General features: G+C 38.8%; 3 protein-coding genes and 1 long non-coding RNA gene across 6 annotated transcripts; 1 reads left to right on the top strand and 3 right to left on the bottom strand.

Annotated features, from left to right (window-relative positions):
• The first annotated feature begins 61 nt into the window (after positions 1-61).
• On the top strand, positions 62-9,276 carry LOC127142091 (uncharacterized). The gene is made up of 2 exons (XR_007812595.1): positions 62-1,068; positions 9,228-9,276. It is a non-coding gene; the product is annotated as an uncharacterized LOC127142091 (long non-coding RNA).
• Positions 1,426-8,596, bottom strand: LOC108891243 (class I histocompatibility antigen, F10 alpha chain). Its single transcript, XM_018688354.2, has 11 exons — positions 8,242-8,596; positions 7,375-7,647; positions 6,635-6,925; positions 5,970-6,254; positions 4,360-4,479; positions 3,586-3,621; positions 3,375-3,437; positions 2,749-2,820; positions 2,355-2,426; positions 1,936-2,025; positions 1,426-1,516 (listed from the first exon to the last, which is right to left on the bottom strand). Exons 1-11 carry the CDS (start codon positions 8,294-8,296, stop codon positions 1,476-1,478), a joined length of 1,398 nt encoding a protein of 465 aa, XP_018543870.1. The 5' UTR covers positions 8,297-8,596; the 3' UTR covers positions 1,426-1,475.
• LOC108891242 (H-2 class I histocompatibility antigen, L-D alpha chain) lies at positions 9,025-20,858 on the bottom strand. Of its 3 annotated transcripts, none has more exons than XM_018688352.2 (11): positions 20,666-20,858; positions 17,116-17,388; positions 16,731-17,021; positions 15,903-16,187; positions 15,466-15,579; positions 14,567-14,602; positions 14,352-14,414; positions 13,641-13,712; positions 12,820-12,888; positions 12,316-12,429; positions 9,025-11,813 (listed from the first exon to the last, which is right to left on the bottom strand). In XM_018688352.2, the coding sequence occupies exons 1-11, from the start codon at positions 20,736-20,738 to the stop codon at positions 11,776-11,778; spliced, it is 1,428 nt and encodes a 475-aa protein (XP_018543868.1). In that variant the 5' UTR covers positions 20,739-20,858; the 3' UTR covers positions 9,025-11,775. The 3 variants fall into 3 exon arrangements, with proteins under 3 accessions (XP_018543868.1, XP_018543869.1, XP_050925075.1); XM_018688353.2 differs by lacking the exon at positions 20,666-20,858 and adding an exon at positions 19,057-19,254; XM_051069118.1 differs by lacking the exon at positions 14,352-14,414.
• Positions 20,859-21,567: 709 nt separating this feature from the next.
• On the bottom strand, positions 21,568-23,868 carry qrfp (pyroglutamylated RFamide peptide). Its single transcript, XM_051069120.1, has one exon. The coding sequence runs from the start codon at positions 22,581-22,583 to the stop codon at positions 22,026-22,028; it is 558 nt and encodes a 185-aa protein (XP_050925077.1). The 5' UTR covers positions 22,584-23,868; the 3' UTR covers positions 21,568-22,025.
• Positions 23,869-23,880: the final 12 nt, after the last annotated feature.

Below are 23,880 nucleotides of genomic sequence, written 5' to 3' on the forward strand. Positions count from 1 at the left end.
ATCAGTTGCTGAATAAAATACTGTGTGTGTGTGTGTGTGTGTGTGTGTGTGTGTGTGTGTGTGTGTGTGTTGGGGGGGGGGCGTGTCACTCTGTGTCAACACTTCCATCTTAGAAGGTGTGAAAATCGGTTTGAACTTGTCTCCCAAGCTTTTTTCATTCTTCATGATAATAGATAACAGATTTTTGTCAGCTCTGTACATGAACAAACATACTCACAGTGGACAGTGTCTCTCTCAGCTCCTGCCGGGTCACTGACGTCCCACTCTGAGTCTCAGACACTGAGGTGGACCTGGGACCTGAGATGGAAACTCTCATGATCAGAGTTAGTTCAGTCAAATCTGAGTGTTCACTCTGAATGACAATCATCCACGTCAAAGAACGTCCACTAAAGTTTCACCACTGACAAGTTCAGGTTATTATTCAGTGTCAGAGCTGTCTCTGTCCTACAGAGAGCTTTTTATTAACGACGAAGATCCAGAAACATCTCTATATCTCACTACCAGACTCCACTGACAAAGCTGCTGGAGTACTACTGCCTCCATCTGTTAGTCTGTAAAATTACTGTTTTTGTCAATGGAGTCTGGTTAAAAAATAACATTCAGGGTGTTACTGAGATGTGGTGTTCACAAGAATGGGACGAACAGACAACCTGAAAATATAACGAAACGTAAACAAAACAACATAAAAAGCAGCCAGTGAGCGGGTCAGCTTCAGAGAGCGAGAGTCATCTCAGTTTCTGAAACTGTTTCCCCTCAAATCAGAGTGAACAAAGCCTCGAGTTTCCATTAAACCCACTTTGTGGAACTGACCTCAGGACGTCAGGATGCAGGAGAGTCTGATAACTGCTGCCATTTACAGCTCCACAGTAAAGGTTATCACACACACTTACTGCCTTTATTTAATAAAGTAAGACATGATTCAAACAGAAACATAAAAGATGATATATGATGAGTTAGAAGACAAACAGGAGCTGAGTTTTAGCTTCCACGTTTAAAAAGAAACAAACATTTTACAAGTGATTTCATCAACTGACAATCTGACCCTGATTAAATGATTATTTTCTAAAGGTATTTAAAATTAAAGATGCAGTCACAGAATCATCAGAGTAACAGAAAATAAAAACACAATCAAAACAAGTTATTTATAACAATAACAGTGTTGATGCCATAACATCATGTTCCTACAGTTACAACACAGACCAATATGGTCCTCTGACAATGACTGAAAAATTCTGCCACGACTGGTTTTATTCTTAATATCTTCATGAGCATCAGTGGTTAAAAAATAAATATTGATTTCATTTGGCTGCAGAAAATAGGTTTGAATCACCATGTGGCAGAGGCAGCTGTTCAGTTTGTATTTAACTTTTAAATCCCTTTAAAGACATTTTCTGTCTTTCTCTCCAAACTCTCCTTTTTCTCCTCTGATCAGCAGGAAGTGCTTTTGTTTTACTTGGTTTGTATCTGTGGAGACTTCACTCCTCGTCTGCACCACTTCCATTCTGCTCAGGGTGGTCTGCAGAAGATTAACAAATATGTTATTAATGATATACTTTCTATATATTCATTGACACTTATGAGTTGCTTTTGCTTTTTTGTGTATTTTATTTTTTGTGTATTTTATCTGTTGAAAATTCATTTTTGTTGTTACGTTCAGTCAGTTACAAAACATGTTCTCTCAGTTCCCTCTATACAGATAATTTGGGTTTTATTTATCTAGGTTATATGAACATAATATATAATAATAAATAATGTTTCAAAATAAAGCTCATTGAGGCTCATTCTACAGATTGCTACATTATGACTTTAATGAAAAGTTTAGGAAGAAGATCTGAGACTGAAGAGAGAGATGAGCTAGCTATTAAAATAAGGAGAGAATCAACAACACCTCTTTATTTTAATACAAGTATTAAAATATATAAAATGTAATTTTACCATTGTCATCTGGACTCAGGAGAGGTTTCTTCTCTGGAGAAATGTGATTGGTTGCTGGGGCGTTATTAGTTACCGGGGTGTTATTAGTTGCTGAGGTGTTGTCAATTACACATTAACACATGCGCAGAGAAAAAATTGAGAAACACAATCAGTATTTTTGAAAACAATAACCTACAAAAATAACATAAATAACTGTAATGATAAAACATTGTTGTTTCAGTTCATATTTAAACCACTTGGTGTGTTTGTCTTTTGGTTCAGTTCATTTAACCATCACTGAGTGTACTGAGGTACTGTGTGACTATCACAGTCTGATATATCAGAGAGTCACTGTGACACATGTTCCTTCATTAACATAGAAAACAATAAGACCTTATTATTTTAATACAGTATCTCATTATAGAAAACTGAATGTTTACCTTGACCGAAGAAAGGAGAGGGGGGGATGGTAGTGGGTGTCTGGACAGCAACTGTTGTCATGTTTTTACAACCTATACAAACACACAAACACACACACAGAAGAAAAACTAAAGACAACAACCAGTATTTTTGACACATTTTTTCCCCATCCTCTGACTGGAACCAGGACTGCAGAGTTTTCTCTGCCATTCTAAGACTAATGTACCTAAACCAAACAGAATGGAGCAAACACCAGTTACAAATACAAGTTACTGTGGTTTACATATCTTCAACACTATTAACAAACACTGTGACATTACAGCAGCGAAGAACACTGAACACACACTGTGGATGTTGTCAATAATACCTTATTATTTTAATACAGTATTTCATTATAGAAAACTGAATGTTTACCTTGACCGAAGAAAGGAGAGGGGGGGATGGTAGTGGGTGTCTGGACAGCAACTGTTGTCATGTTTTTACAACCTATACAAACACACACAGAAAAGAAACAGTATTTTTGAAAACATATATTCTTTACATCATCTTATGACTGGGGTCAGCTTCATGCATGAGTATGATTGAAAAAAATAAGTAGCAATGGATAAAATAAATATCATTTACATGACTTCAGCAGCGCCCTCTACAGTCAGGAGTGGTAATTCATTCTGTTTGCCTCTGAGTCTGAGTTGTTCAGTGGTTTTCATGAACAGAAAACAAAGTCTATCAGTCTGTTGACTGGAGCTCTGACTGAGTAGTTATCACTCACTGAACTGAAACAGGGCTGAACAGTTTATATTACCCATGATTCCCAGCTCCTGTGTCCTTCGCCTGATTCTATACATATTTATGTAAAAACCTCCTCCAAAGCTACAGAGGATGTGTCTGATTCTATATTCACTGAGTGTACTGAGGTACTGTGTGACTATCACAGTCTGATATATCAGAGAGTCACTGTGACACATGTTCCTTCATTAACATAGAAAACAATAAGACCTTATTATTTTAATACAGTATCTCATAGAAAACTGAACATTTACCTTGACTGTTTGTGTTCAGGAGAGGGACAGCACTGGCTGTAACAGTTCTCTGGTTGTTACCACCTATACAAACAAACACACACACACACACACAAATGATAGATCACTGAATTAATCCACAGCTGAAACTAGTCCCCAGGAAATGACTATTTTCTCCTGTTTGAGTAACGTTTGCTCCAAACTACAGATGGTAAACATGAACATTTCTTACCTTGTGCATTGTTCCTTCGTCTACTGTGGTGAAATGCTGTAAATAAAATGAATAAACATTAACGCAATAAACAACAACTGAACTTATTTCAACTCAAAACATTCACATATATTTCAAATTTTGGAAACTGTTTATGTGAAGTTAATAACTTCAGAGTTTGTTGCTGACCATTTCTAAAACCAGAAGCCTGCGCTATGAATCAAGTTCAACATAGCCAGGATATCTTTTCAAAACAACTGCAGTCTAACTACACAGTCATATGACAGTGGTTACCAGCTCATTAAGTCAACCCAGAGATCAGAGAATAATTGGTTCATTTATAATTGTGGGAATATTCAATATGTGGATAAAAGCATCTTTGCTCAATTAAAATGAAGACATAATAGTAATTATGTGATCATTTAGTTTGATAAACTCTCCCTCTGTTTGTTACAAGCTCTGTTGTGAAACATCAAAATGATTTCAGTGATTTATAAAAAAAAACAACCTATTATTCTCCTCCAAAGTTAATCTGCCCTGGAGCCGTTTAGCTGTTCAACATCAGTTACCATGATGATTTACCCTGATAAGAAGTGAACCATCAAGAGACTGAAAGTTTAAACTTGAAAACTCACTTCACTGCTGTGATTGGGGTTGATAAAATATTAGAAATATTAGAAACACGTCATTACTTTTACACTGTCTTTTGTCTTCAGTGAAAATTCAACATTATAAACTTTCTAAACTTGATGTTTCTTACAGTTGTTTAATTAGACTACTGTATCTTGTACCTACCAATATAGCCCAGTCTCCACAAGACAATCAGCACCACAGCCACAAGACCAACCACAACCAGGACTCCTGACAAGGCACCAATGAAAGGTCTGGATAGTGAAGCCTCATGAAGTGTGTGATCTAAAACACAGAAAACATTCACATCAGTTTTATATTCACTTCACTTGTGAGAACACAGATGAGCCTGCACATGAAGACAAGACCCACATTTTGGATAGAGAGGACAGATGGTTTGAGAGAGGAGTAAAATTCTGCAATTTCATCTTAATCTTCATTTTCTTCTGCTTATCTGAGGTTGAGCAGAGTACTACAGACATCCCTCTCCCCAGGAACGTTTTCCAGCTCCTCTTGGGGGATTCCAAAGCGTTCCCAAGCCAGATGAGATATACAGTCTCTCTAGCAAGTCCTAGGTCTACCCCTGGGTCTCCTCCCAGTTTGACATGCCTGGAAAACCTCCAAAGGAAGCCGTCTAGAAGGCATCCTATCCAAATGCCCAACCTCAACTGGCTCCTTTCGACCCAAAGGAGCAGGGGCCCAGATCTTATGACTATAGGTGAGGGTTGGAACGTAGATCAACTGCTAAGTTGAGAGCTTTGCCTTCAGGCTCAGCTCCCTCTTCACCACAACGGTCCGGTACAGCAACCGCATCACTGATGACGCTGCACCAATCCACCTGTCAATCTCACGCTCGATCTTCCCTTTAGAAGACCTGAGATACTTAAACTCATTCGCTTGAGGCAGCAACCCCCCCCCCCCCCCCCCCCATCACTTACCACGACCACCTGCTTGGTTCCCTTTGCTGTTGCTGTGCTTTGTATCTCCAGGGCTGCAGACCAAGTGGGATACTGATTAGTTGCATGGGATACACCTGGGCCTGGTGTGTCTCATGCATATAAGCCAGTGCAGCAGTCAGTCCAGTCCCAGATCCCCCTACTCCTTAGTCCTCTGCCTTGTGGTTTTTCCATTTTCTCGTTTTTGTTTTACCTCCAACATCCACACAGCACATTTTCACTCAGCCACTCCCTACACTACTGACTCCAAAGATATCTCCCCTCTACTCTTTTGTGTTTATTTTGTTATATTTTGTTATAAATAAATAGCTTTGTTACTCAGTATACCCAAGTCTCTGCCGTTTTTGTTGAAGTCTAAGAGCCGGGCTGTAACACAGGGGACATGGTCATAAGCCTTTTCCAAGTCCACAAAACACACGTAGTCTGGATGGTCAAATTCCCATGACTCCTCAGCACTCCTGCAAGAGTAAAAAGCTGGTCCACTGGTCCACAGCTAGGATGGAATCCACATTGCTTCATTTCAACATTTCGCATCTGACTGAGATAAACAGGAAGTTACAGAGTTCTGAGACTAAAAGGATTCTCATCTTCTACAACGTCTACATTTCTTCAGACAAAATATTAACACTGATGGCAGCTTTAATAAAGGAAAAACTCTGAGTCTGATTGTGGGTTTATAGAAATCCTTAAGACTTTCACCTCTGGATTGCGATCAGAAAACACATCTAATGCAGCTCCGAACAAACTGTACACAGAACACACTGTTCTGAAAATTTCTATGGCTAACAACAATATAAACAGTAAGAGAAAGTTTCTTACCCCAGACCTTCTCAATCCAGACACCAGACGCTTCATGAATGAACCCACAGGTGTATTCAGACTTGTCAGTCTTTAAAATCTCCACGCTGTCTCTTCTCTGGTAGGTGTCGTCTCCATTTGGTCGAACGCCCGAGGTCACCAGTCCGTCCTCTCTAGTTAGAACTCGGTCACCCCTCTTGATCTTCAGGATGATGTCTTTTGGGTAGAAGCCTGTGGCGAGGCACGTCAGAATGGTGTTTGCCTTAACTTTGGAGTCCTTTGCAAACAGGTAAACCTTAGGTTTAGCTGGAGAGAGAAAACACACAGAGAGTTCATGTTACTCTGCTACAGACCAGTGACAGCCACTGATATCCTCATAGTAACTCAAATGACTTGTAATAATGTACTGTGACAAAATCAAACAGATACATCTGTGGTGATACTAAACCTAATCAAATCAAACAGCCACAACCCAGTGTGTTTATAAGGACTGGCAGGGTGGTGCTTCTTCTTCTCTGTTCAAATTATTTCACTGATTCTTATATCTGCTTCAGTTCATCAGTTCTGTCCTAATAACACTGAAATTCACATCATGTGACTTATGGTGTCAGTCTTAATATTTGACCAGATAATTTCTCTAAAACCTGTTGTAATGATAAATATAAAGATACAGAAATGTTTCTTACGGGCTGATTTTAGCTGCTGTTCTTCATACATCATGAACTTGTTCAACCATTGGATGCACTCATGCTCAACGTAGCCTTTGGTTTTGTCTTTCAGGTCCTGGTCATTATCCCACTTCCTCTTGGTCTGGACTGCCTCGTCAGTTGGAGCGACCCAGACTGAGTTAGCATCATCGAAGGACAGGAAGTCGTTTCCATCGTAGCTGAGCATGTACAGGCCACGGTGGAACATCAGGTTGCCATCAGACAGTACGTCGCCCTCACAGCCCGTCATCCACTGAAGAACATGGATGTCTAAAGAACAGGACAATAAATAAATAACAACAAAGAAATAAATAAATATACAGTCAGACAAGATGATGACAGATTTTAAAATCTGTAGTGTTCAGGTTAAATATTTAGGGGAGAGGATGAATGCTGCAGCTAAAATTACCACCTAATTCCTCAGTTATGGCCAAGAACATCCTTTGTAAGGTCACAGTGACCTTTGACCTCTGACCACAGTCCAAGTGGACGTACTGAGATATCATGTTCATGAGAATGTGACTTGAAAACATAATGACACCGGTACAGGGACAGAAAAATTATGATTAAATCTGTTTTAAGTAAATTAGCTCTAATAATCGTTCCTGCTCTTGATATTTAGCTGATGTATTTATTCACAGAGTCATTACAGTTGGTCTCATTAATAATGACTGAGTCATCACAGGATGGTCCAGTCCTTCACATTTCATGGATCTTACCCGAGTCGTTCTGTCTCATTCGTTCCTTCAGGATCCCGATGTTGACCTTGAACCACTGCTGTTTGCTCTGGCGGGACTGTGTCCCTTTCTCCCAGTAATCTGACTCAAGCTTCTCTTTCATCCACTTCTCTTTAGGAACTTTCTTTGGGTTGTCGCTGTCAAAGTAGTCGATCATCCTGCCGTCCAGCATACCCATGGCTGTGAACTCATGGATGCCAGGGAGTCCAACAGGTTTGGAGAGAGCGGTGTAGATGTAAGTGAGGGAGTGTCTCTCTGAAAATCACACAGGTAGAAAGACAAAGAAACATTAATCAGACAGGGCAGGTAAGCAGCAGTAGATCTGACTCACATGTTCTGGATGATCCATCTTTGAAGATCCATCCAGGTATTTAGACCCAGCATGAACCAGAACACTGAACTGAAGTTAAAAACAGATCCTACAGAAAATAAACGGTCTCTGTAGAAGACAATATTTTTCCTCCTGGGAAATAAGTTTAAAATTATCTTTTATTTTAGGACTATGCAACGTTTTCATTCATGACAACATTCTTATTGAACAGAGCAAGTAATTCAGGTCTTTCACCAAGGGTTCCATTACGGGTTCTGAGTCTGAGTGCAGTGACTGAGAGCTAATCAGCCTTCAAAGTGTTTGGTTGGTTCAGTTGAACCTGCAGAAATCTCTGAAGCTGCTGTAACATGTTCTGTTGCCACAGAGGAAATAAATTCATAAAGAGTGAAAATGAGTTCTTAGTTTCTCCTGGCGTCTTTACAGCAGAAATAAACCAGGAAGGGAATCTGACAAACACCTGAAATTTACTTTCGCTTTTAACTTGACTCAGTGAACGTATCACAAAACTCTGAACTTACCGCAGTTTACCGTCAGTCCTGTCCCCAGGAGGACAAAGAAGACGGTTAAATACATTTTGGACCCCAAGCTGAGTCTCTTCACTTTTCCAAAACTCCTTAAGAAATGTTTTATCCGACCGCTGGCCCTTGGTTCTTACTCCTCTTAACGCCGAGAAACGCAGATAAACACCTCCGAGCGTCTGACGGTTGCGGTCGGATGAACGGGCTGCCGCTCCGTGTGCCGAGGCGGAGCTGAGACACAAACACACCCAGAAACACGTCTGATAAACGGACACAAACTCTCTCCGGTCAAACTGTTCACGGTCCAAACGGTCGTTTTCTGCCGCCGCCAGGTGACGTCATGACGTACGGTGCGTGTGGAGACACCAACGTGAGCTGCTCCAGTTTCTATTGAAGTTTGTCACCGACATTTTGTTGACTTCTGAGATGAGAGGTGAACCCTACTTCTCTTAAAGGGCTTGTTCTCGTCTGACAACATTATAGATAGGATTCCCACAGAGACAGACCTCTTTATTCAAGAGTAAGATCCTTTTTAACCATAAACATCACTCCATCACTACCAGACTCCATTCACAAAAACAGTGATTTTACTAACCAATCGAAGCTGTATTCCTGCAACTTTATGGTCTGCTCAGTGAAATCGGTTGTTTTTTTCAGTGGAATCTGGTACAGATATGGACAGATCTTTAGTTTGAGTTTCCATTAAACCCACTTTGTGGAACTGACCTCAGGACGTCAGGATGCAGGAGAGTCTGATAACTGCTGCCATTTACAGCTCCACAGTAAAGGTTATCACACACACTTACTGCCTTTATTTAATAAAGTAAGACATGATTCAAACAGAAACATAAAAGATGATATATGATGAGTTAGAAGACAAACAGGAGCTGAGTTTTAGCTTCCACGTTTAAAAAGAAACAAACATTTTACAAGTGATTTCATCAACTGACAATCTGACCCTGATTAAGTGTCTTTTTTTTCTAAAGGTATTATAATTCAAAGTGCAAATGTCACTGTTAAAAACACATTAAACAATACTTAAATATTTGTCATTTTATGAGAGCCCAAGATCAAAGCTATCATTTTAAAACAGAAAATAAAAACAGGTATATATCTATATGTACCACATGATATCACATCAGGATAATTTAATGCATTCAGAAACCAGATATTAGAAACAGACAAACTTTCTTTGTTTTACAAACAGAATTAATTTCATCTGGAGTCAAATGTGATTAAATTCCTATGGTTTACTGTCATTAACAGGCCTGGATTGTTTCTCTATCAGAACATCTTATAATATCACCTCGTTCTATAAACTCACACATTAACTCATATTCAGCAAACAGAAAATGAATTTTAGGGGTTCATTAAAAATATAAATGTGCAGAGAACAGAGTATTATATGCATAAAACCAGTCATGTCCGTCACTACGTTGACACATTCTATAAAAATCTGATTTTTAATTACAATGTACATGATCCAAAACAACCAGATTCCACATCTGTTCATGGATTAAAGGAAGCAAAGGAACCAGTGACCACTTTGGTGTTATCAACTCTTTCTTTTCAATCTTTTCTGTTTTTTAAATTCAGATCACATGGATTTCTTTAAGGCATCTGTAAAAATTCATCTATATACAAAGAATCAAACTGGATCATCACATATTTTCTTTTTCCCATCCCTCCCTGAGTTCATTAGAGAAACTCTTTCAGCAAAGTGACAGTGTGAAGTCAAACCAGCTGCACCTTTCTACCCTCCACCTGACCCACAGTCTCTTCACTCTGACAAAGCTCAGTTATTTACAACAATAACACTGTTGAGTTCCCCTACCATGACCTTCACGTTCATATTTAAAAATCATCATGTATGTTTCACTCTGGGTTAATATTATGGTAAATATTTCTGTTCAAATCCTGTGTTTTCATGTTGTTTACCACCTCAGAAACACCTTCTCTGTGAAGACATGTTTGATCATTAATATCTTTGAAAGTTTTGTTTCTGACAGGAGGACAAACATGTTCTCAGTTTGACTGAAACATCAAGTCTGTTCTGCAGCCTGTTGATTTTCTAAAAGGACCTGGATTGAGAAGTGCAGTATTCCTAAACCACAGTCATACTTAAGAGAAAACAAACACATTTTTTAACCCAGATGAAATCAATGTTTTTCTTGACATAAAATCTGTTATTAAGTCTGTGCTGATATCTGAGGTCTCTACCACTGATGAACATGAAGGTTTTAAGAGTAAGACCAGTCATGGAGGCTATTCAGAGGACCAGGATGGTCTGTGCTGTAGCTGTAGGAACAGGAAAATGTGGAAGTAGCTTTATGTTTGGTTGTTCAGTGAACAAAGAGTCAAAGATCTTCCATGTTCTCCTCTCAGATAAACACACAGGTAAAGGGCTTGTTTCAGATGGAAGAACATTTCCAACACTGTGATGAAACTAAAGGATCCTGTGAGTCACAAAGATGAGAAACTTTCTCTAAATAATAACAAAAGCAACGAGACACTAAGTGATTATTTGGAGAAAGTTTCTCATCCTGATGATTTCACAGGATCTTTTTTCATCAGCATGTTGGAAAGAGTTTCCATATAAAACAATCCTTTAACTGTATGTTTTTATCTATGAAGGGAACAAGGAAGGACTTTGATTCTTTGTTCACTAAAAAACCACATCAAAGTATTTCCACATATATTTCATGATGCTCCACCACAGACCATCCTGGTCTGAAAATGAGTGAAAAATGCCTCCACACCTGGTTTTACTCTGAATATCTTCATGTTCGTCAGTGGTAGAGACCTGTCAGCACAACATTATCAACAGATTGTAGTTTAAAAAATCATGACTGATTTCATCTGGCTGCAAAACAACGTGTTTGTATCACCTTAAATATGACTCTGGTTTAGAAATCCTGCACCTCTAAATCCAGGTCCTTAGAGAAAATCACCAGGCTGCAGAACAAACTGTTGATGTTTCAGTCAAACTGAGAACATGTTTGGACATCCTACAGAGTTTGTGACAGTAGCAATGAAACTTTTCAAGATATTCACAGATAAAGTGTTTCTGAGAGTGTAAAAAATAAAATATCAGAGGAACTGAACTGAAATATTAGTTTTAGGATCCAAACATCATGCAGACAAACTTCACATAAAAATGTGACCAGTTCCTGGACTCTGTCTGATTTGACCATGAATGACCTGCATGTGTTTATTCAACTAAAAAAAAAAGGTGGTCGATTTGTTTTCTAAGCTACAGAGTGAGAATCAAATCAAATCAAATCTGTTTCTACATTGGTCTGTAAATTTAAACTCTTTAACTCACACTGCTTTGTTTACTTCTTCAAAATTAAACCAAAAAGCAGTTTCTTTTTTTCGGCATATTCTTGTCCACATTGTTTTTAATGTGTCATTACATATGTTTTCTTCCAATATTCAAAATCCTGTTTTTTTCCTCTGATCAGAGGTAAGTGTCTTTTTTTACTGGTAGATTGGTTTGTATCTGTGGAGACTTCAGACCTTGTCTGCACCACTTCAATTCTGCTCAGGGTTGGAGTTCTTGTCTGAATTTTCTGTAGAAAACGAACAGACATGTTACTTTTGCTTTATTTTCTATACATTTATACATATACATTCAGCATTTTCTGTGGTGAACATTTGTTGTGAAGTTCAGTCAGTTACAAAACATATTTTCTCAGTTCCTTCTAGTAGCCATTCAGATAGTTTTGGTTTTATTTGTCCAGGTTTAGAGGTTCTCGCTCAGTAACATGTCAGTGTTCCAGAAAACCAGAACTGGAGACCAGTACTTTTTTTTTTTTTTTTTTCAGAATTTAGTGCTTCAGTGCCCGATTTTATTGGAGAGGAAGACAAATGAATCAAAACCTGGATAAATAAAATCTAAATTAAAGCTCCAGGCTCATTTTACAGATTCCAACAATGAGTTTTTGTTAAAAACGTTTAGGAAGAAGATCTGAGACTGAAGACAGAGAAGACAGAACTCTGCCTTCATGTTCTTGAGTGAAGATCAGCTGCAAACAGTGATTAAGATTTAAATTAGTCAATAAAGATACTCACCACCTCCAACACCAGAGTCAGCAGAACCAGATCCACCAGATCCACCAGAACCACCAGATCCACCAGAACCACCAGAACCACCAGAAACACCACTTTGAAGGGACCCGTTTGACCCTGTGAAGAAAGGAAAATATATTTAGTGATGCATGAACATATGAACTCTTCTGTACGTCATATCTGAGCTTTGTGGACTGATTCTGATTTATTTATTTATTCACTGAGGTTAAACCAGAGGCTGAAGATCCAATGAACTGAACTAGTTTTAATTATCAGAGAAACTTCTCTTACTTTGTTGTGGAAAATGAAAATCCAGTTTCAGATATGAGCTCTCTGACTACACCATAACTACAACTCCTCCTAACTTCAGTGTCGTCTCCTGGTCAGTTTTACATTTACAAAGATTAGTTATAATGGTGAGAATAAAAAACAATATGATAATATCTTATTATTTAAACAGAGGATTTAAAAAAGACCAGACCAATGCATGTAAAACTGCACGTTTACCTTGATTGGCTCCGTTAAGGAAAGCTTTCTTCTCTGCAGGGATGTCACTGACTGTCAGGTTGTTACCATCTATACAAACACACAAACAGAGGAAAAATTAGAGAACACAATCAGTATTGAAAACATACATTTCAAAAAATCATCTAATAACTGGAATCAGGATGGTCAGTAATAACTAACATTGAAATGACTCCAGATCAGTGATTCTGATTCATATTTAAACCACTTTATTCTCCTGGTGTTTGTCTGTTTGGCTCAGTTCATTCAGCTGTCAATCAAACAGCTGACAGACAAACATCACTGAGCAGCAGCGCCCTCTGCAGTCAGGAGTGGTAATTAATTATGTTGGAGTCTAAGTCTGAGCAGTTCAGTATTTTTCATGTACAGAAAACAAAGACTATCAATCTGTTGACCAGAACTCAGACTGCATAGTCCTACTCACTGAACTGAATCAACAGCCCAACATTACCCATGATCCTCGGCTTCCATGTCCTTCTTTCCTGACCCTGTACATTTTTATGTAAAAATCCGCTGAAGTCTGTCAGATTGATATTTTGTTTTGTGGGGAAAAGATATCACAGTGTGGCTACATCAACAAATATAAAAAACATCAAACCACCACTGAGTGTACTGAGGTAGTGTGTGAATATCACAGTCTGATATGTCTGATTCCTCTGAGCCACAGCTCCGTCCAATATCCATACCACTTCTCAGAGGTGGGCTGGAGCCAATCTCAGCTGACACTGGCTGAGAGATGGAGTGCACTCACAATACCTCACTATTTTAACACTGAATTTAATCATGTAAAACTGCATGTTTACCTTGATTGACTCCTTTCATGAGAGGGGTGGTAGCAGTTGTCAGGACAGTAACTGTTGTCAGGTTGTTGCCACCTTTACAAAAACACAATGAAAGACCACAATGAATAAAACTTTTTCCTTCATCTTATGACTGGAATCAGGACGGTAAACTTAATGAATGAGCATAGTAAAAATATTAAATATCAATCATTACAATAAAGTGTAACATGTCCAGATCAGTGATTCTACATCATATTCCAGTCAGACTCTGGTCAGACTTACTGATCATCTTTAAAGCAACACAATGAAACGTCACTGAGCAGCAGCGCCCTCTGCAGTCAGGAGTGGTAATTCATTCTGTTTGCCTCTGAGTCTGAGTTGTTCAGTGGTTTTCATGAACAGAAAACAAAGTCTATCAGTCTGTTGACTGGAGCTCTGACTGAGTAGTTATCACTCACTGAACTGAAACAGGGCTGAACAGTTTATATTACCCATGATTCCCAGCTCCTGTGTCCTTCGCCTGATTCTATACATATTTATGTAAAAACCTCCTCCAAAGCTACAGAGGATGTGTCTGATTCTATATTCACTGAGTGTACTGAGGTACTGTGTGACTATCACAGTCTGATATATCAGAGAGTCACTGTGACACATGTTCCTTCATTAACATAGAAAACAATAAGAACTTATTATTTTAATACAGTATCTCATTATAGAAAACTGAACATTTACCTTGACTGTTTGTGTTCAGGAGAGGGGCAGCACTGGCTGTAACAGTTCTCTGGTTGTTACCACCTATACAAACAAACACACACACACACACACACACAAATGATAGATCACTGAATTAATCCACAGCTGAAACTAGTCCCCAGGAAATGACTATTTTCTCCTGTTTGAGTAACGTTTGCTCCAAACTACAGATGGTAAACATGAACATTTCTTACCTTGGCTTCCAGACTCTGGTCTACTGCATTCACTTACTGTAAATAAAATGAATAAACATTAACACAGTAATCAACAACTGAACTCATTTCAACTCAGAACATACACTCATATTTTAAATTCTGGAAACTGTGCTGATCTTGCTGACCATTTTTAAAACCTGGATCAGTAGAAAGTGTAATGAAGTGACTGTACACACTGATACATTCTATACTGAAATGATAAGCCTGTTTTCCTGCTGTGTTCATCTAAAACTCAGATATTAAGAACTTGTCTGTATTAAAAGACACACTGATTGATTTAGGACTGACAGTAGGATCCAGTGATGCATGTTTTATGTAACAGAAGTGTAACTGTAACTGTAACTGACTGAGCTCAGTGAACTTTCAGGTCAGTGAATAAATGACTGACAGGTCTGTTGTTCAATGTGACTCTGATAATAAATAACAACAGACCTTTGCACCTGATGAACAACCTGTCATTTTCCTGCTAATGACGCAGGCGACAGCACAGTGTACAATGAGCTTGTCTCAGTTTGAATGTTCTGTATCACAGCGTCATACTTAAAGGATAACTCTGATATATTTGATCCTGGGTCTTTTCCAGTGTTTTACAGTGTAAATGAAGAACAGTGTACCAGGTCACCGTGAACAGCTGCTGCAGTTTGAGGTGCTGGTAGAGTGTTCTGCAATTCAATGAAGTGTTTTTAACCTCCATGTAAGTGAAACCTGATTTCTAAAATATTACAAACACCTGTCATTACTGTCTTTAGTCTTCAGTGAAAACTGAACATAATAAACTTTATAATCATAGTGTTTATTACAGAGTTGTTTAATTAGACTACATTAGTTTTAGCTGAGTGTTCCTAATAAACTGGATACTGAGTGTATCTTGTACCTACCAATATAGCCCCGTCTCCACAAGACAATCAGCACCACAGCCACAAGACCAACCACAACCAGGACTCCTGACAAGGCACCAATGCAAACTGTGCATCCAGACTCAGATTCTGGATCTAAAACACAGAAAACATTCACATCAGTTTTATATTCACTTCAATTTCTCTGTTAGATTGAATTTACTGTGGTGTTGGTGTCTGCTATGGTAATGCTAATGTTAAATGACTGAAATGCTATAATTTAATCAAAATGAATTTCAACATTTGAGCAGAAAAGAAACATCTGACTGAGATAAACAGGAAGTTACAGAGTTCTGAGACTAAAAGGATTCTCATCTTCTACAACGTCTACATTTCTTCAAACAAAATATTAACACTGATGGCAGCTTTAATAAAGAAATCTGCGACAAACAAAATTAAACAGAGAGAAAGTTTCTTACTCCAGTCCTTCTTCTCCCAGACACCAGATGCTTCATGAATGACCTCACAGGTGTATTCAGACTTGTCAGTCTTTAAAATCTCCACGCTGTCTCTTCTCTGGTAGGTGTCGTCTCCATTTGGTCGAACGCCCGAGGTCACCAGTCCGTCCTCTCTAGTTAGAACTCGGTCACCCCTCTTGATCTTCAGGATGATGTCTTTTGGGTAGAAGCCTGTGGCGAGGCACGTCAGAATGGTGTTTGCCTTAACTTTGGAGTCCTTTGCAAACAGGTAAACCTTAGGTTTAGCTGGAGAGAGAAAACACACAGAGAGTTCATGTTACTCTGCTACAGACCAGTGACAGCCACTGATATCCTCATAGTAACTCAAATGTTCTATATATAACTTCTATATCTATTTTAGATTTTCTGCTGATTTAATTCAACCTGCTCATTTTCATGTTGTGCTGTTAACACTGTGGTATTTCTGCTTAATAAGCAAACAAAAGCTGACTGAAGATCTCATTCATCTTTTCATTTTAGTGAAGTTACGAGCTTATGTACGGGGTATTCAATAAGGTACTGAAAAAACTTTGATTCAATAAAATACCAGAGAACCCTAACTGTAGAGTTTGTTGATGGAAAATGTTGCTACATCAGGAGCAAAAATCTTCCTTGACAAAGGAAGGAATTAACCATAAGGCATGACATAATTTTGAAAAATGCAAGTATTGATCAGTAATAACATTTGACCAGTTAATATCATGTTTCATATTTTCACAACATGCCCTGTAAAACTTCCTCTAAAATCTGCAGTAATGATAAATATAAAGATACAGAAATGTTTCTTACAGGCTGCTTTTAGCTGCTCTTTTTCAAACCTCATGAACTTGCTCAGCCATTCAATGCACTCTTTCTCCAGGTAGCCTTTGGTGTATTCTTTCAGGACCTGGACATCATCCCACTTCCTCTTGGTCTGGACTGCCTCGTCAGTTGGAGCGACCCAGACTGAGTTAGCATCATCGAAGGACAGGAAGTCGTTTCCATCGTAGCTGTACATGTCCATGCCACGGTGGAACATCAGGTTGCCATCAGACAGTACGTCGCCTTCACAGCCGTGCATCCACTGAAGAACATGGATGTCTAAAGAACAGGACAATAAATAAATAACAACAAAGAAATAAATAAATATACAGTCAGACAAGATGATGACAGAGGTCAGATTTTAAAATCTTACCTGAGTCGTTCTGTCTCATTCGTTCCTTCAGGATCCCGATGTTGACCTTGAACCACTGCTGTTTGCTCTGCCGGGACTGTGTCCCTTTCTCCCAGTAATCTGGCTGAAGATTCTCTTTCATCCACTTCTCTTTAGGAACTTTCTTTGGGTTGTCGCTGTCAAAGTAGTCGATCATCCTGCCGTCCAGCATACCCATGGCTGTGAACTCATGGATGCCAGGGAGTCCAACAGGTTTGGAGAGAGCGGTGTAGATGTAAGTGAGGGAGTGTCTCTCTGAAAATCACACAGGTAGAAAGACAAAGAAACATTAATCAGACAGGGCAGGTAAGCAGCAGTAGATCTGACTCACATGTTCTGGATGATCCATCTTTGAAGATCCATCCAGGTATTTAGACCCAACATGAACCAGAACACTTGGACACCTTTGAGCTCAGTTGTTATTGAACTTTATTGAACTAAATGTGATCAGTCCTGACCTGCAGACCTACAGACAGTACATTCTCTCATTTCACACTCATTAAATTTTCCTTTTTGCTTCATAAATAGCAAATGTACTGATTTTATATAATGTTTTTAAATTGGTTTTTTGTCAACTATCTGATCAATATTTTCATCTCTAATCATCAGGTTCAGTCCTCAGTCAGTATCTGTTCAGCCACAGTTTCTATGTTGTCGCCTTCATTTCCGCAGGCCAACACAATAACTTACACTTAAAATGAAGGTGCGTGAACCTGAAACTTCAGGTTCTGACTATGTGCATAAAACGAAAGTGAAACGTGACATGTTGCACAGCTTATGTGCTATATAAACCACGCTGATTCAAAGAGAAGTGGTTCTCTTACTGTCAGACTTGTGAGACTGTAAAAAAAAAATTAGAGAGCTCTTTTATTTTGAATTAAAGCTGTTCACTGATACACTGGTATTGCATTTAAGAAATACCAAATATCAAAAGTTTGACCTAAGTTCCTTACATAAAAAATGATGTTGGCTGATATGATCATTACTGGAATTTTACAACTCCTAAATATCTACATCAGTTCTGGCATCAAGCTCCAGGTTGAAAGAAGAAGGAATGAGGAAATCTAACTTTTACAGCCCAGTGTTGTTTATGAGCTCGTTCTGATTGAGACTCGTCATATCACAGCTATCTGAACAATGTCGTCCGTCCACCTCAGTAACAGCAGTCAAAGAGCGGTGTTCAGAGATCAGAAAGAGCAATAAACGCTCTACACTTTGCCTGGCGAATTGAGCGTCTCAGATAAGACAACATAACTTCCACTGGTGACTAAGAAGCAGCAATAATTCAATGTATTTTTAATTTAATTATATATATTTAATTATTTACACACACACACACACACATATACATATATAATTAAAGAATAGCGAGTTTACTGTGAATAATCATCTCTATTATGTTTCTGATATCAATAACAGTTTTGTTCCAACTTTGACTTAACTTGTATATTGTGATGTTTACAGCTGAAAATGTTAGTCAGTTAATCAGGTAGTTGATTACCTGTCAACTATTCTGATAATCAACTTATTATTTGAGTAAATCCTCAAGAACAGAAACCAAACATTCACTGGCTCTCCATTGCAGTGACTGCGCTGTTTTTTTTCTTTTCTTTTTTTAAATTTTAAATAAGAAACATCAAACACAGGTGAGCAGCGACATATGGTTCACACGCCGCGTTGACGACACGTTAGTCCGACATTTGTCAATAGTCGATAGATTTCCTCTTTCCGGTCTGTTTTTTATGCACCAGGCCTTTGAAATAATTATAATTTACTAAACCAGACAACAATCAATCGTCTATATCAATAACTTAAACTCAAACAACCAACTTGAAATGTGAATTTTAAAGACGTCACAGCTCTCTCTCTTTACTTTCGCTTTTAACTTGACTCAGTGAACGTATCACAAAACTCTGAACTTACCGCAGTTTACCGTCAGTCCTGTCCCCAGGAGGACAAAAATGACGGTTAAATACATTTTGGACCCCAAGCTGAGTCTCTTCTCTTTTCCAAAACTCCTTAAGAAATGTTTTATCCGACCGCTGGCCCTTGGTTCTTACTCCGTGTCTGCCCGCGATAAAAGGTTTCCTGCTTCCTGCTTCTGCCCGACGCCTGATCAGCGGTGCGTTCAGGGACTGCTCGTAAAGCACACACGTTGTCTCGCATCCTACTCACAACCGATGTTTCAACAGCTTTCTGCTGCATGGGATCATTACTGTCACACAATTGACTATGGCAAAAATGTTTAGTCAATTTTAAGAGTTCGGACTCAAAGAAAAGTTTTCCTTATTCGCAGCCCTGAAACTGATACAAAAATAAGATTTAAAAAATATATACACTAAACTAGATTTTAAATTTAGCAGAATTTTGATTAAAAAAAATCATCCCATAATTCATACATAAAAGGGTTGATTGAAGCTCTTAGCACACAACAGGTGACCACTATCTTCACTGACGAGGACCGTGAACGCAGCATAGCAGTTTCCTGGTTTTAAGTTCTGTTTGCGGTTTGTTGTTTTTGAAGTGATGAGTTCACAGTCTAGTTACTCCCAGCCTCCACTTGTGTCAGTGGGTGAAGCAACAGGTGTGTAATAACCTGTACTACAGGACAGGCCGATTGGAGGTTATAAACTCTGAACTAATTTACTGCACTGCACTGAAAAATGTCTAAATGTCTAACTTACTATTTAACCTGAAAACTAATATTATACTACATATAACTAGGATTATTTTAATTATGGATTAATCTGAACATTGTTTTCTGGATTATTCCAGCTGTTGTTTTCTCTATAAAACAGTACATGTGGATAAAGTAGCACAATTTCCCAGTCAAACAGAAGATTTCTTTTTTGGAAACCATTTTGATAATTAATAAATCATTTATGACATGTTTAAAGCACCTGATGCTCCAGGTTTTCTGGTCATATACTATAATAAATTGCATATTTTGGGGTTTGGACTTGGGACAAAACATTTGTTTACATTACCTAGTCATTTCCTTGATGGGGATTTGACATTGTTTTAGTTTTTTTTTTTGTTTTGTTTTTTTTGTTGTTGTTGTTTTGAAGGTTTAAGCTCATGTTATACATACAGGCCAATTATAATGTATATAACTACTGTATATGATAATATCAAATTGTAACAGTTTGATTGTGGTGTTAATATTGGAAAGAAACCAACAATCGAGCTTCAATGTGTTTTCCTATTTCTTTTAACGGTTTTTAAACAGTTGACATTGATATCATCAACAACATGTAGCTGCACATATCAGGTATTAAACATGTAAACGGCCATTTTGCCGGATGGGACAGGCCCCAAACAGATAAATAAAGTAGCACAGTGTTATTTGGACCAGGCAGTCATCGATACACATTCTCCCTCTTTAAATACACGTCTATTCTGGTGAAGTTTGTTAGCTAACCGAGGAAAATTTAACCGTTAACGTCTTTAAACCGTTGACGTTAGTTAGCTGTTACCTGCTGTAAAATGGAGGATTGTTTTTTTTACTTTCGTTTCACATATGTGAACCTACCGCTTCTCGCTGGCTCCAGATTCAGCCACAGTAACGGCAGGAACAGAAATATCCAGGCTGGAGGTCGATTCATGGCTTTAAAACGAGAAAACGACGGTTAAAAAAAACACAAAAATCACCAACTTCTCCGGACAACTGACGTGAACGTGAGGCCTGTAGCGGTTGGGGTTGAGTGTGGGTTATTTTTCGCTCGTCACCCAATCAGATAATTCAGAACTGGTTGCTAGGCAGATTTAATCGGAAAAGGTTTCTATCAGCAGCGGAGGGTGGAGGCGGCAGATATATAATAAGGGTTAATTAATGACTCCAGCACACAGCTCACAGCTTTTACTAAGTAAAATGACTATATTACAGAGTGGAAATACTCTAGACGGAAGTTCTTTTTACTACACTACATTTATTGCCATCTGTAGTTACTCACTTACTAATTACCAATTTTATATTTCAGACAGTATTTTATGAATTGATGAAATGAATCAGCTCTTGCACTTGTTTCATTTTTATAAAAGAGTAAGATCCTTTTTATTTAAGCAGAAACATCACTATATATCATTACCAGAGTCCATTGACAAAAACAGGAATTTAACCCCACACAGTACCAGAGTAGTTGGTCTTAGTTTGTGTTATTGTTGGTACTTTTACCTCAGTAAAGGAGCTATATAGAGGTGTAAAATATTTTTTTACACCACTGAAAGTTACATAATAACACAAACAAACCAACAGATGGAGGCAGCAGTAGACCTGTTACTCCTGTGCACTGCTCTGTAAAATTCCTATTTTTGTCAGTGGAGTCTGGTAGTGATATATAATGTTTCTGGTTAAACAAAAAGGATCTTACTCTTTAATAAAAAGGTCTATCTAAAGATCTAGAAATCCTGTCCTTTTGCACATTGACTGCCCAAAGGAACATATAGTAGTTAAGCTACAGGTGCTGAGTGTTTTGTGTGTGGACATTTTGACAGAATAAACAACTGAAGGAAACAAACATCAAACCAAGAATCTGTGTTGAGAGGTTTGTACTATCGGCTGCACCTCGCAGCTTTTTATTCATTTCAAGCCAACGAATGAACACATTTACAAAGGTCTAAATCCAATATAGATCTATGTACATATATTATTACACTCTTTTGATATCATGACTTTAACATTTACATTGACTTTTGCAGAGAAGCTTTAACTTTTGAAGCTGATGCTGAGTCTTTCTCTTTCTGTACAACCAGTCACTATAAAATAAGTGTCTCACTTTTCTTTGTTCCCTGATTCTGGAGCAAAAAATAACATTCATGCATTTAAATTTGCATTTAAATCTCCTCACAGTTTTACCCTCTTTTTCAGACTTCTCTTTATTTTCCGATAATCATCAGTTCCACCTCTCCTCCTCTGTGCTCCCCCTCCCTTCATCCCTCCATCCTCGGTCAGTCCATCTTTTCCTCCCGAAGCGGAAACCGAATCCCCCTTTCTCTCGGCTGACGGCCTGGAGCCCCCCAATGATGGAGGTCAGAGCTTCATTCCTCTTCCCCCCATCCTCCCCTTCTCCTCCATCCTGATAGTACATGCTCTCCAGAGAGTGACCCCCAGGGAAGGGTGACAGCGGTCGGGCCATCAGGTCTCCTCTCTGGGCCCTTTTCAGCGCCTCATCCTCTTCCTCCTCCTCCCAGGACCCATCCTCTCTGGGATCCAGCAGCGCTCGCCAAGGGTCTTGATGCCCCTTGGCCCAGGCTTCAGGCTGGATGAGCCCTTCGTCCCTCTGGTCCTCCTGGAGGTGCAGCCGGGCAGACTCCAGCTCAGGTCCGTCTGCTGTGGGTAGTGGGCCGGTGGGGGAGAGGGGGTAGGATGTGACAGTCCGTGGGATGGGGCAGAGGAGGGTGAGGGAGAGGAGGGTGAGCTGAGAGGCACTGGGATGGAAAGATGGACTCATCTGAAAACAGAAACAGGGGAAATAAGTAAGTAGTCTGTTATTACTTTTTTCTCTTTCTTGCTTTCTTTCTAAACATCACCGGTCAAGACAGACGGTCGCCAACCCAGAGCCCGGATCTACCTGAAGCTTTTCCACTGTCACCAAGTGTCTGCTCATGGAGGAAAGTTGGGTCTCTATAAATGATACTACAGTCTCCTGCTCTATATGAAAAATGCTCTGAGACAAATAAAGAAAATCAACTAGTTTAACATTAGATCTTAAGCAGGTGTAACAGAGATATTATTATTACAGTCAGAGAAAGGAAATCATTTAAAGAAATTATCAGAGAAATTGATTTAAAACATGCACTAATAACACAAACATGTACTTTTGTAGAGCTCAATCAACACTTCAGACTAAACATTTTTAATTTAATTGAAATCTAATCTAATCAAATCAGAAGCTTTTGAGAAATCCTGCTGACAAGACAAAAGGCACATGCATTTAGAAACATAAAATATGCATCTGGACAGAAGATATTTTTTCCTTGAATAAAAATAAGCAGGTGTTGTTTGCAAAAAAATACAGAAATAACAAATGGTAAGTCTTTATCTTTCTTTATCCAACTACCATGAACCATGTAAATTTTGAGCAGCTGCTAAAGTCCGTCATGTTTGTCTTCCATAAGGCTCGTCTTAGAACGGTAAGATGGAATAATGTCATTCAGAAAGCTTTCAGTCGCCGGACCTTCATCAGTGCAAATAAAAATAACAAATAAGACCTGTTGTAGCATCACTGAGCAACGTCTTAGCTGCATTAGTCACAAATAAATACATTAAAAACATTTTCTTAAAAGTTTAAAAGTAAACAAAAGGAAAAAAAACACAAAGAAATTCAGTTCAGTCCCATTTCTTACCTTGTGTCACCGTCCAACTTGTATCTTCTCTAACATTCGTCGCCTCTGACCTTTTAAAAAATTGTGTTCCCTCCACCTTCCTCCCCCCAGCCACCTTTAGGTCACCAGCCGCTGTCACCCATTGGTCCCTCACCCCTCTGACGCACACACAGATACATGGTCAACTCTCATTAACCTTCATTCTTTCAGCTGAGAAACCCTGGTCCACTTCAGCAACAAGGTCCAACGAGAGTCGCTGCAATCAATGCTGCCTAATTGTGAAGGCAATTCACAAGGAAGAAGCAGCCAATTCATTAAAATGTTTCTGAGGGGAAAAAGTCTCCGGGAGAGAGAGGGGGAGGAGGGGAGGAGGCAGAGGGAGATAGTGACAGAGAGGAAGACGAGAGCAGTTTGTCATTGTAG

Source organism: Lates calcarifer, linkage group LG3 (genome assembly GCF_001640805.2).
Source record: "Lates calcarifer isolate ASB-BC8 linkage group LG3, TLL_Latcal_v3, whole genome shotgun sequence".
Lineage (NCBI taxonomy): Eukaryota > Metazoa > Chordata > Actinopteri > Centropomidae > Lates > Lates calcarifer.